The following is a 12,980-nucleotide window of genomic DNA, read 5'->3' as shown; positions in this document are numbered from 1 at the left end:
CTGGGTCCAGCAGCCCGACGTGTGTCCTGGGGCTCCTTCAGGGCCCAGCTCAGGGCCTGGCTGACCCTGGGCCGGGTGCTGGCTCCAGGTGTGCTACAGTTGAACCAGGCAGCCCTGGCCTGTGCCTCTGGCCGCCACCTGAGGCTGCTGCCCCAGCAGAGGTACCTGCGGGTGGAGAAGGCTGACGTCAGCACCCTGGAAAGGAAGAGGAATGTCCTTTGCTGCCTCATCACTCGCATCCTCAAGGTGGAGAAGCAGCTCCACATTGACAACCTGGTGTTTAGGGTATGGCGGGCTTGAGGAGGAGAGGGAGTTCTCCTGGGTGCTGCACTGCACTGCAGTGTGGGGCTCCCTTGCTGCTGTAGGTGATTGATGCCTGTCAGAAGGGCGAGTTGTGTCCAGGGCTGCAGTTCTTGAGCTTCTTCTGCCACAGTGTGGACGTGCTGTCCTGTGTCCTGCACTTACTGAACCAGGGCTATCTCCGGCGCCAGGAGGAGAGGCCTCATGTCTTGGAATACATCTCTGCTGAACCCACAACACCTCTTGGGGGCCAGGCACAGATGGTTTTTCAGAGCAGGCCACCAGAGGCATCTCTGGATGATGGCGACACAGACTGCCTATATCGGTAGGGATGCGTGTCACCAGATGTGGAGGGGTGTGCATGTCTACCCTGTATAGACATAACACATTTCTCCATGTCAGGTTGAATCCTGGCATAGGCAGGTTGGAGGAGTTTCTCATGGCAATGCTGCAGATGCCAGTGGGGCACACACTTAGTCCAGAGGAGGCGAAGCTGCTCATGAACCAGACAGTACAGCAGGTCCAGGATACTCTGAGCATCCCAAGTGATGTTGCTCAGCACCTCCTCATGCACTGCAGGTGGAATGTGGACTTCCTGATCCAGTGCTATGTGGAGAACCCTGAGACCCTGCTCATCTCCTCGGGGCTGCAAGTGCAGGATGCCCAGCCCCCTCCAAGTCCAGGAACCCACTGCCCAGTCTGTGTGAACCAGCTGTGTCCCACTGAGAAGCCACCAACCCTCTGCTGTATGCACTACTGCTGCAAGGTGAAGGTCCTGGGGTCTTTGGCTCCTGCAACTTGGTAGGGAATTGCTGCTGCCTAATTGGTGGCAGTCGATTGGCTTTGCTGAAGCTATTTTCAGGTGATTTTCACAGGACGCACACATTCTTTTTCCTCAGCTCCCTTGTTTATTGTGATCCTTCAGCTTCTGATTAGTCTGTTCCCACCTTTGTGCTTTTGAGTATTTATCCATGATTTGTGGGGTTTGTGGTGGTTTTGTGCACCCTCTGCTGGGTAGGGTGGGCTTCCAGGGTGGGATGACCCAGGTGGTGCAGCTCCTGTTTAGCTCTGTTCTCTTCTGTCTTCACAGCCCTGTTGGAGTGAGTATCTCGCGACTCGCATTGAACAGAACATGGTTGTCAGCTGCACCTGTCCCATATCTGAGTGCTGTGCACAGCCAACTGCAGCTTTCATTTGTTCCATCATTTCCTCCGAAGAGATTATAGCCAAGGTGAAGTAGGAGAGGTGGTTACTGAGTGTCCAAGCTCTATTTCATTTTGGTCAGCACTAGCAGACAATCTTGCTGCTAAGATTACTAAGACTGACAGTGTGATAATTGAGGCAGACCAGATTTCTGCCCAGTGGTGTCTGTTGTCTCTGATCATGGTCAATACCAGCTATTCAGGTACTGACAATGATCAATTGCAGACAGTTTTAATAAGTTGCCCTGATGTTCCCACTGGAATGTTATGTTTCCCTTTTTGCTCCATAGGGAGCAAACATCATAACATCAGGAAAAGAGCACAGTGGTGTTTCATTTAAATGTGTCTCCAGCAAACAACATTTCAGGTGCATCCTTGATTGAGGACCAGGTGGGAGCTATGATAGCAGCTCATGCATGACAAGTGTCCTCTGCTGGTGTGCTGGAAGCAATTGTGAAATCTAGGACAAATGAATAGGAAACCTTTAAGCACTTTATTGCTGCATCAACGACCCCAACATCCTTTCTTTTCTATCAGCCTCTGGCTTTGAGCACTGCAGGTTTTTGTGAAGATGACAGAAGTCATCACATCAGACTTAATCGTCGCTCTAATTAAGTCCATGTGAATCTACAGACATCTCTAAACCGGGCTTCCTGAGCTCTGCTCACCTTAGATCTTAATCAGCAGGGGGAAGCAGGAGCTACTTGTTCTGAGGCAGAAGCTAATTTTTCTCCCTATTATTTCAGTTTTGAGTTATTACTTAGAGCTGAATGCCTCTGCCTCCCCCACCTAATGGCAGTGCTGTGGCTATTGCATGACTGACTATTTTTGTTAATTGCTGAGCGGAACAAGTGTCTCATCTGTTTTCCACTGCTCTGTTGTTTGACAGGTCTCCACCAGCAATTGCTTCTCCAAAAATATTCTCCTTCTCTTCCAGCTTGTTACTGTTATTATGATCCTGTGTGAACAGTCATAATGAGAAATTAATAGTAGTCATAAAGACTGCTCTATCTTATAATTTTTCTTTAAGCTTGTAAACTGGCAAACAAAATGAGCAAGGCTACAGAAAAGCATTTCCTTTGATGTGTCTTTTGTATCTTGTTTTCTATAAGAAGTGCTTGGAGAATTAGTTCATGTAGCTGGGCAGTTAGTTTTTACTGGCTTTGCAAATCCTGTAGTCACACCTGTCTGAGAGCAGGATTTAATATCCTATTGCTACAGCCATTTTATAAAAAAATGTTATTGCAGGTCAGTGTGAATAGGAGTCAATTTTAACAAGTTGCTCTGATGCTCTCACTGAAATGTTGTGTATTTCTCTTTTTGCTCAGTAAGTGGTGTAGCTGGAGTGTTAAGGCCTCCTGCATAGTCAAACATACAGTCATAGAATAATTTAGGTTGCAGTAATCTGTGGAGATCTCTGGTCCAACCCTGTGCTCAAAATAGCCAGATTCTTGTGTGAAGATCTAATGCCGCAGTTAAAACACACTGCTCCAGGTTCAGTTTTCTCTGCATCTTATGTGTAGGTAGCTCTAGGCAGTGGTAAGATTCCCCTCTGCTGCCTTCTCCCCAGGCTGAACAAACCCAGCTCTCTTAACCTCCTCTCCTATGTTCTGTGGTCTAGCCCCTGTCTATCTTGATGGCCTATGGATGACGTTTTCTCTAGTCTGTTAAGGTCTTTCTTTTACTTGGGAGCCCAAACTCTTCACAGTATCCAACTGTGTCACCAGTGCCAAATAGCTGTGACAAGTCTCTTGCCTGCTGACTGCACTCTTGCTAATACAAGAATATTTGAGTTTAAACTTTTCATGCTTGTTTTTCTACAAAACATAAACCCTATCATATTTCTGAAAGAGGTTTTCTCTCAACCTTATTCCTTGAGAGTCTGTTTTTCAGAGCTGGTCTTCCATTCTGCCTTCAGGGATTCTTTCCTGGGAATCATGCTATGGGCTCCATACCTGGATTAACTCCAGCATGTGCAAAGGTTCCTCTTAAGATCTGTTGGTCAGTGTCATGTGGTACTTGGCAACTTCCTGATTGTACCTGGCTAGTTTTCTTCCCAGACCTTCATTGAACACTTGTTCGCTCTCCTCTTAGACTTCCCAAGAGCAGCTCTTTCTCTTGTGGTTCCAGTAGGAATCCTAGATCTGCTTCAGCAGTTGCATCTCTGTCTCCTCCTCACCAAGAAAACAGGATAGAACAAAACTCCTGATGTGAAATTCAGCCTCTGTGAAAGCTGTGATTTGTTGCTGTCTGCTGACTTCAGTACCCATTTATCTCTCTGGGTACTGGTGTCTCGGCAGAAGTGATCACAACGCCTGTCAACAGGATGACAACAGACACAGATGTTGACTCTCTGAGAAGAATGAAGTGGCTTCGTTGAGACTTAGCCTCCACCTGGCATTTTGCCATGACAGTGGCTGACATCCTTGCAGCCAGTCAGTGCACACTCTCTGGTTTAGGTTGCCTGAGGGAGAGAATAAACAAGAGAGAATAAATGAGAGAGAGAAGTGAATGTGAGCCCTGCCTGAGCCCTTCAGTGCTCAGGGCTTGTACCTTTTATCTCTAGTGCTGTTGTGATATGTATTGTCATTTCTGTGCCTGGTGGCTTTAGAGCAGCTCTTCAAGTATGCAAAAATATCTGCAGGAGGTCTATGAAGACTATAGGATTTCTCCTGAACTTCCTCCAGCTTTGTGTATGTTTGCAGTCCTTACACTGTAGTATTATAACTCAGCATAGAAAACTAAGCTACAATGTGCAGTATAGTTGCATCCTTGGGTCCCTACCTGAACAGTCCCTTATTGATAACCAATTTGCCTTTTCCTCTGCAATAATGTTTATAGGCTGTGGGCAAAGCGAGTCTCCTTCCCCTTTGCACTTCATGTAACTAAGCAAAAGTCTGCCGAGGAATTTAGAAAAAGTTTAAAAGAGCACCTGGTAGTTTTCTGTGGTGAGATGATTTGCCTTGTGGATGAGGGAAGATGTTGTCTCAGCTTCAGTAAGGCTTTCTATAATACACCATCATCCACAACATCCTCATAGAAAAAACTGATGAGGTAGAAGCTGTATGACTGGACAGTGAGGTGGTCTGCTGAACTCAAAGGGTTATGGTCAACAGCAGAAAGCTCAGCTGGAGGGCAGTCACCAGTGGTAAAACCCAGAGGTTGATACTAAGATTAACATGGTTTAACATCTTCATTGATTAACTGGATAACGGGACCAAAAGAATTAAAAAAGGATCATGGTGAAGAACAAGTTGAACATAAGCCAGCAATCTACCCTTGTGGCTAAGAAGGTCCACTAGCCTCTTAGGTTGAATTAGGAAGAGTGCTGGCAGCAGGCTGAGGAAGGTGATCCTTCCCCTCTACCTAGTGTTGGTGAGACCACATCTGGAGTACTATGTCTATTTCTGGGCTCACCAGTACAAGAAAGACATGGACATATTGGGGAGAATCCAGCAAAAGGCCACAAAGATGATTTAGGTTTTGAAACACCTCTAGGAGAAGCTGAGAGTGCTGGGTTTGTTTAGCCTGGAGAAGAGAAACCTCAGGAGTGGATCTTATCAACATGTGTAAACACACAAATGATATTAAGGAGCCAGATTCTTCTTGGTGATATCCAGTGAAAGGATAAGAGGCAGGGGGCACTAGTTTAAATACAAGGATTTGCAACCCTGCTTTGAGCTGGAGGAGTTGGACTAGTTTTTATCTCCAGATGTGCCTTCCAACTTCAGCTATTCTGTGATTATATGAAACAGCCTCCAGATATAACATGAGGGGTGTGGAATTTACACAAAGGGGATGAAAGGGTAAACTAACTTCGTGCCGGTTTGTTGTGAGCAGTTGTTCAGTCAGATGTAGAGCCCAGAGGAAACAGACCCCAGTTGTAAGGCTTAACTATGCAGCTTCTGTGCCTTAAATCTCCTTCCTGGTTTCTTTATTACAGTATGAAAAAGCCCTCCTCAGAGGCTACGTTGAGTGTTGTTCCAACCTGACATGGTGCACCAACCCTCAGGGCTGTGATCAGATCCTCCTCAAAGATGGACTTGGTTATGGGGCAGCCTGTTCCAAGTGCTCCTGGATATCCTGCTTCAGCTGCAACTTTCCAGAGGTGAGGCTGAGCTGAATCATAGGGAACAGTGTCTTGGGTTTGGCACATACTGTTCTGCTTTTGTGTGGTTGACTGGTTCTCTCTTTCAGGCCCATTATCCCGCCAGCTGCAGCCACATGTCTCAGTGGGTGGATGACAATGGGTATTACGAGGGAATGACAAGTGAAGCCCAAAGCAAACATCTGGCAAAGCTCATTTCAAAGCATTGCCCAAGCTGCCAGGCTCAGATAGAGAAAAATGAGGGGTGCCTGCAGTGAGTATCCATTTTTGTTTGCTACTGGAGACAGGAAAGGGCAAAGACATACAGTTAGGTCCATTGTCCCTTTTATTTATTTTTTTTTTTATTTGGCTATGGAGTAAGAGTTATAGCAGGTTTGTTTGAGAGTAATGAGTGATTGCTTTTAATTCCTAGTAAAGGCAAAATGTTCCCCAGCATTCAGAGTTAAATCTGTTGATAACTCTGTAGCAGAACCCAAATGCATTTTGCAGTACCTTTTTATAGCATACACTTATCTGCACTCAGAATCAGCTGTAGACATACAGAGGTACAGGTTAGGGGAGTGGATATCTCAGCACCATTTTTTCTTTCATGCTCACCTATACCTGTAACTTCAAGCAATTTTCTAACTGCCTCTTTTGAATTGGCTTGGATCTCTGGCAGCTTTTTACATCATAAGGGAGTTACCTCTAGCTTTGAAGACAGGGCTTAGGAGTCACCATTTGTTTCCTTCTTGCACTGGCACAGCCCTTAGTGCCCAGCTGTGATTTGTCCCCACAAGTTGTGTGTGGCCCTAGGGCTGTGCAGTGCCTTTCTGCTCTGCGGAGTGCTGCATTACTGGTGCAAGAGGTGAGGTGCTCATGTGGATCTTGCTTCAAAATGTGGAACGCTTAGTTTACCCTAGAAGTACTTGGTAAGTTGGGACCATAAGATTGTGCTGCCAGGTTACGCAGCTCATTTTTGGAGACACAATGACTGGTTTTAAGCATCATCTGCTTCCAGCAAAGGCTTTAAAAAAAATACGTGCAGGGAAATGCATGGTACTGAGTGGATGGGAGAGACTGGGTTGTGTGCTCCAGCCCTGTGATGTCGGGGAGCGCTGGGAGGAGCTGTCTGCAAGTGACTGAGTGATTCCTCTTGTTCTTCTCCTACCATGCAGTATGACGTGTGTGAAGTGTAATCATGACTTCTGTTGGCGTTGCCTCAAGCCCTGGAGGCCAACTCATAAGGATTATTACAACTGCTCTGCTATGGTGAGTGGTTTGCTATATCCCAGTGGTTACTGCTTGTGTTCAGGTGCACCTGGCCTATCAGAGGGTCAGGATCTCCACTTGTGTCCTTTACTCTGGACTTTGTGCACTTGCCAATAATATTGATAGTATTGTCAAAGTCTGTATGTGTGGTAGCCTTTTCCAGGCAACCCTGGTACTTGAGGGAAATTGCTACTGGTTACTTCTACCTTTCCTTTCAGGTGAGCAAAGCAGCTTGGCAGGAGAAGCGTTTTCAGGATTACAATGAGAGATGCATCTTTCATCATCGTGCAAGGGTAAGGCCTCCTCTTTCCTTTGCAGATGCTGACTCTATTCCCTTAGCCCTGGTGAGCAGGACAGCTTCTGTTGTCTATCATTGTATGTCACCTGAAGGTGAGAAGCAGGCTTCAGATCCAGGTGGGGATGCCTGGTCATTTCACACTTGCTCTGATGTAACAGATAGTTCTTGACCTGCTTTCTTCTACTAAGTCTGTTGTTGAAATTGAACATCTCACTTGTGGTGTTCACATGCTGGAGCCGATGCAATACTTGGAAGCAATGGCAACTGAAGGACTGAAGGCTGAACTCTTCCTAGAGCTGAGATACTATAAAAGGTTGAAGGGATGGCACAGTAGAGATGTCATAGTTGGGTACAGTAAATGCTCTCCTGCTGCCTACATCTTTTGGGATAGCACTTCAGGATGCTTGGCAATTATCTGTGTTGAAATAATTTTTTTTTTTTATTTTGTGGAGCTTGACATTAACTTTTTTTTTTCCCTCCTGTGGTTATTGCAGGAATTTGCCACGAGTCTGAGGAACAGGGTTTCTTCTATCAGTGTGATGCCAAAAATTAGGACTTTGACCTTTGTTCTTGATGCCTGCAAAATGCTCGAACAGGCACGGAAGGTAAGGCTGTATAACTTACTGAGGTTTAGGCTTAATTCTGTTGGTGTGTTTTATGCCTTTCTTAAAGTGAGGAGATGCCAGCATTGCTCTACTCCAAACAAGGGGAGACAGAATAAGCGTGAGGGGAGGAATAGCATCAGGGCAGAAGAAGAGTTCACGTCTGTCTTTCCCTGCTCTCACTTTGAGTTGGGCTCTGTGTTCCTCACAGTTGGATCATAGGATTTGGGGCTTAGCTCAAGTTGACACCATGGAATTAGTACAAGGATCTGTATTTAGTGTTTTCATATACTGGATTGGGTCCATTCCAATTTGCTTTTGCAGTATTGCCTTTGCAATATATGCCTTGTTTGTGCTGGCAGGCTTGATTCTGAGAGAGGCATGTAGAACAAGGGTGTCTGATCCTATTTTATCTTTTCCATATGGTAGCACCTGTGTTTGCCAGGACACATGTCACTGTTGCTTTCTTCTGCTGGCTTTTCTGGCCCATTTCTTTAAATGGAAACCATGGTCTTTTTTCTTGCTGGGTGCCTGGGTGGCTTTAGGGGTCTTTAATTCATAATAGGAGTTTGTCACTTGTTGAAAGGCCTTTGTCGTGGGCTCTTGGTGCTGTATAGCACCATGCCTGCTCCCCTTTGGGCTCAGTTCTCTCAGTTCATTGCCACTTGAGTACAGCCTGGGCTGCCCAGCAGAGCGTAGATTCTGTGTGCTGGTTGTTTTGACTCTCTGCGTGCTGATCAGTCATACTTATTTTGCATTTACAGTCTGTGTTCTTGTGCTGGTTTGCAGGTGGGAACAATTGGTTATTTCAGACTTCAGTACAAAATGATTACACATTCATTTCCAATCCTATGAGTAGCTCTGGGTACCCCGGCACTGCTTTCACTTGGCATGATGGTTCACTGGGCTATCGCCACAGACCAGAAGCACTGCCAGGCTTCTCTCAGCCACTGATACGTAATGAAGACTGGAAGGGTTTGATGCTACTCTCTTCTTGCCCACTTTGAAGCTGAAGGAGGATGCTTACAGCATGATCTGTACTGTTCCAGGTGCTGGCCTACTCCTGTGTGTACAGCTACTATAACCAGGACACTGAAAGCATGGATATTGTGGAACAGCAAACCGAGAACCTAGAGCTGCACACTAATGCTCTGCAGATCCTTCTGGGTAAGTCCCACAGCCTCTCTGAAGTAGAGACTAATGTTCCCAGCTGTCTGGTTCAAAGGGTGGCAGCTCTGTAGTGGGACAAGAGCGTACACACCAGCACACAGCTGGTCTCTCTTACTTCTCCCAGCCCATTTTGCCTTCTTGATGTCATTTCTGGGAAGTCCACTGAAGCAGTTGGGCTGCCAGTGGAGACTGATGCAGTAAGGAGCAACACGTTCCTTTCTGAAAGAGGAATGTGCATGCACAGGAGACCTAAGTAGCTGTGACTGGCTTCATAATCAGAGCCAAGGGACTCAATCTCTGCTTAGGAATGTGGGAAACAGTATGACTTTGGCCTTGAATTGCAGAGGAAACCTTGCTGCAGTACCAGGACCTGGATTCTTCTCTTCAGCTCCTGAAAGCAGAGCATTTCAGTGCTGGTTTGGAGTTGGTACACCAGATCAAGCAGCGCCTGTTTGCAATTCTCTGGCAGTCCACACAGGTGAAGTCCACATGCCTGTTAGTGCCTTGTCTTGCTCTGGTCTACTTTGATCTTGGGCAAACCTAGAAAGGGGGTTGATCAGCTGAGAGGATAGACTCTCAGTGCTGTGTGTATGTGAGGAGGGGGTTTGCAGTACAAAATATGCCCCAGCTGACATATTGTCTCCCTCTTCTGGCTATTCTTCCATGCTAGCAGGATTTCCATGTTGGGCTCCAGACTTTGGCTGATCCTGGTCAGAGAAAGGTGAAACTCTCCAATGTGCCTACTTCAGTCTCTGCCTGTGTAGGGTGAGTTCTCTTAGCGGGGTAACAAGGAAAGGCGGGTGAGTGCAGACAAAAAGCAGGTGACCAGAGTTTTCTCCTGTGCTTGCTGACATACAGAAGAGTTAATTACAGATATTGATTACTTGCATCTTGTATTGTGGTTTGAGGTAACTATGTAAGTGACATAGTAGTGAAGACCAGCAAAACCTCTGCTCTGACACAGCCCTGTGCTGCATGCATGGATAAGGCCATTTAATCACCTTCTCTTAGGTGCACCTGCACAGCTGCTGTGACCCTGAGGCATGGCTTTGGGTGGGGATGCTGAGGTGATAGTAGTAGGGAGGATGAGGGTGGTGTGGGGCTGGGTTGTGGTTGCTGCTCACAGCCGGGGCTCTGCTCTCCTCCTCAATAGGCCAAAACATACCATCTCATGTGACTCCCACAACCTAGATGAAGGTGGCAAAGAAGCTGAAGATGAGGAGTATGAACCACAGTGGCAGGAAGACTATGATGATGACGACGACCTTGATGAAGACAACTTTCTGTTTGATGATGAGTCAGATAACCTTGATTGTGACTCCTACTTTGATGATGATGATGCCTATGACTAGAAGCGGGCTGTCACCCAGCCCGACAGCCTGGACCTCTGCCTCTACTCTGTCTTGATCAGTTTGTTTGTATTAGCATCTTTCCTCAAAGACAGTGAGGAGCTTTCAGGCAGAACCAAGAGGCATTTCCTCCGAGGGCTGCTTGCTCAGTGACTTCCCCTTATTATGCAAAAACATTGCTCTGGTCAGACGGGCTATGTTACTGCGGCCACCTCTCTCAGAAAGACATCTCTTCGCCTTTCTTCCTTGTCTCCATTTCTGCCCATAGGTATCTAATTGGGTTAGAAAGTCGCAGTCCAGCTGCAAAGTGAGGACTGCTGAAGGACTGTTCTGTGTCCTTGGGCATGCTCTCCCCAAGGGCTGGGCACAGGTGAGTGTGTCCTAGTGTGGCACTATCTAGTCCAGCCCTTGTCTAGAAATACTGTAAAGCAATGTGTTTACACTCAAGTCAGAGCCTCCCACCTGGAGCTGGTGGGGTTCCCTCCAGAGCCACAGATGGACATGGTTCAGTGCATTCCCCTAGCTGAGTGGGACAGCTTTTTTGCTGTTTGTTGGAGTTGGTGTCTTCTCTGCTCTGAAGCAGGATGGGCTGCTATGAGTGGCACAAGTTTGCAGGACTGTTTTTGAGTGTATAAATGTATGCATGCACACACACATACATTATGTATATATACATACATATGCAGATGTTCAGATAATACTTTATCTTTGCAAAAAAGAAAACCCTGAGGAACAAGGGTTGAAAAACAGTTCTGTTTAAAAAAGAAACAGTTTTCTTCTAGCACAAGCCTCTTGTTGTCTATGTGGAACATTGGGTGTGAAGGGAGAGCAGAACATTCTCCAGTGAGAAGGCTGTGACCTGGATGTGCTCATCCCAGGAGTTATTTGTGAAATTGGTGTGGGTTTGGGATCCTCACCCAGACCATGCAGTCTGCCCTGCAAAGTGGTGGCTTTTCGTTCCTGGGCAGTTCAGGGAACAGTAGGAGGCATGGGGAGGGATGGAAAAGAGGCAGGGGACCAGACTATCCAGAGTGATGGGGCTGGTATTTTGGGGAGCAGCTGCAAGACAGAATGCCTGTTGATGGAGGTGGTCACATCTGGTGCCCAGCAGGAGGGAGATATGGGACTGCAATAGGGGCTTGAGGGATGATTTGGAAGTTTGTGGAACTGTCTTGGAGATATGGGGCTCTTCTCAAGCCTTGGATATCATCTGGGAGCGAAGCTGGGTTGTTAGGGGATGCTGGGCAGGGGACAACTGTCAGGGGCAGGCCATGGAGAGAGGATGATTTTTCCACTCCTACCCTCCTTGCTCCTAGCCCTGCATGGGGTTCTGCCTCCTGGCTGAACCCCAGAGCCTGTCATGGTAGAAGTCCCAGCCCTGTTCCCTCTATGTGGCAAATGGGTTCCCTACCTACAGTCAGAGATGGACACTTCTCTGGGCCCTCTCCTCAGGGCCACTACAGGGAGAGATTAGGTGGGGATGCCCAGACAGCCATATCTTCCCCAGTGTGACCAGTCCTTGCATGAACAGCCTGAATTCCCCAGGTTGTTGTGGGACGGAGCAGAACATCCTCGATGCCCGAGTTCCTCGTGTGGAGACTCATGCCTGGTGTTCCTTATCCACTGTCTCCTGGATGGATGCTTAAAACCCAAAAAGTCAGAAGGATCATGAGGCCCTGCTTTCATGGACAATATTTATACTGAAAATCAAGATCAACCTTTGATCTTCTGCTCCGCAGGAGGTTTCTGTTCTCCCTGAGATCATCTTAGGACATCTGTGATATGGTTTGACAGGTGTACTGCCCCAGTCAAACTCGCCACCTGACACTGCCCTGGAGCAGGTTGTGCCAGGTACTTGGCATCAGCAATGGAAGCCCTTCGGGGCTCACCCTTCCACACACCTCACTGGGTAAGTGGGAACAATGATCAATAGGATTTCACTGGCAACTGGACCATGGCCTGAGTTGCTCAGCCATGGGGCCTCCAATTTATTGTACATCTCTGATGTCTCCTCACAGTGCCAGACTCAGGTCATGCTCAGGTCTTCTCTCCTTGCTGGTTCCACCAAGCCTGTTCTCTTGGCTGTGGTTTTGCGGGATAGTAAGTAGGGACAGTGGGAATCCCATTCATCCGTTTATGTACATCATTAATTGGATGATGAGGTATTTGGCTATTTATTTATCACACATAAATTACACAGTCCTTTTCCAGGCTAAGTAAGGTGGCCTGTCCACCTAGGTGAAGCCGGTTGATTTTGTTGGCAGATAAGACTATGCAGCATGATTACCAAGTTCCCTTTTATTCACTACTTACTTCTACTTCCATTACTTTTGATGAGCATCAATTTCCCTAGATCACGACAGCCTGTAAAATAATTTATTTACAGTAAAATGAGTTAGCACATCACTTTCAAAGATATGTACAATATCTACAGATGTGCAACCTGCCCACTTTCCTTCCTGCTTTTACATTCCTTCCTTCCCTCCTCCCTTCCAACCTCCTTCTGTCCTTCTTTCCTTCCCCTTCCTTATTTCCCTCCATCCTCACTGTACACGCTTCTTTCCTTCCTACTTCCTCCTTTCTTTATTGCTCTCTGTCCTTGCTTTACGTACTTCCTTACTTCAATTCCCTTTTTTCTGCCCCCACCCGCTTTTGACTTTCTGCTTTCCTCTATTCTTCCTTGCCCACTTTCCTGCCTCC

The 12,980-nt window shown here is 46.9% G+C and overlaps 1 protein-coding gene across 10 annotated transcripts in view; it reads left to right on the top strand.

Annotated features, from left to right (window-relative positions):
* Window positions 1-11,025, top strand: part of LOC135987780 (cullin-9-like) — a 36,705-nt gene extending 25,680 nt beyond the window's left edge. For 6 of the 10 annotated variants that reach the window (XM_065632936.1, XM_065632934.1, XM_065632931.1 and 3 more), the window contains 13 exons: window positions 89-285; window positions 366-625; window positions 703-1,066; window positions 1,391-1,531; window positions 5,446-5,610; window positions 5,700-5,863; window positions 6,768-6,861; window positions 7,080-7,154; window positions 7,654-7,764; window positions 8,811-8,928; window positions 9,276-9,409; window positions 9,602-9,696; window positions 10,085-11,025. In XM_065632936.1, coding sequence (XP_065489008.1) covers window positions 89-285; window positions 366-625; window positions 703-1,066; window positions 1,391-1,531; window positions 5,446-5,610; window positions 5,700-5,863; window positions 6,768-6,861; window positions 7,080-7,154; window positions 7,654-7,764; window positions 8,811-8,928; window positions 9,276-9,409; window positions 9,602-9,696; window positions 10,085-10,283 — 2,117 coding nt within the window. In that variant the 3' untranslated portion in view covers window positions 10,284-11,025. Of the gene's footprint in view, window positions 1-88; window positions 286-365; window positions 626-702; window positions 1,067-1,390; window positions 1,532-5,445; window positions 5,611-5,699; window positions 5,864-6,767; window positions 6,862-7,079; window positions 7,155-7,653; window positions 7,765-8,550; window positions 8,929-9,275; window positions 9,410-9,601; window positions 9,697-10,084 lie in introns of those variants that run through there. The other 4 variants (XM_065632935.1, XM_065632932.1, XM_065632937.1 and 1 more) reach the window with 3 other exon arrangements.
* Window positions 11,026-12,980: the final 1,955 nt, after the last annotated feature.

Source organism: Caloenas nicobarica, chromosome 3 (assembly GCF_036013445.1).
Source record: "Caloenas nicobarica isolate bCalNic1 chromosome 3, bCalNic1.hap1, whole genome shotgun sequence".
Lineage (NCBI taxonomy): Eukaryota > Metazoa > Chordata > Aves > Columbiformes > Columbidae > Caloenas > Caloenas nicobarica.
This window is presented reverse-complemented; position numbering and strand designations above follow the sequence as displayed.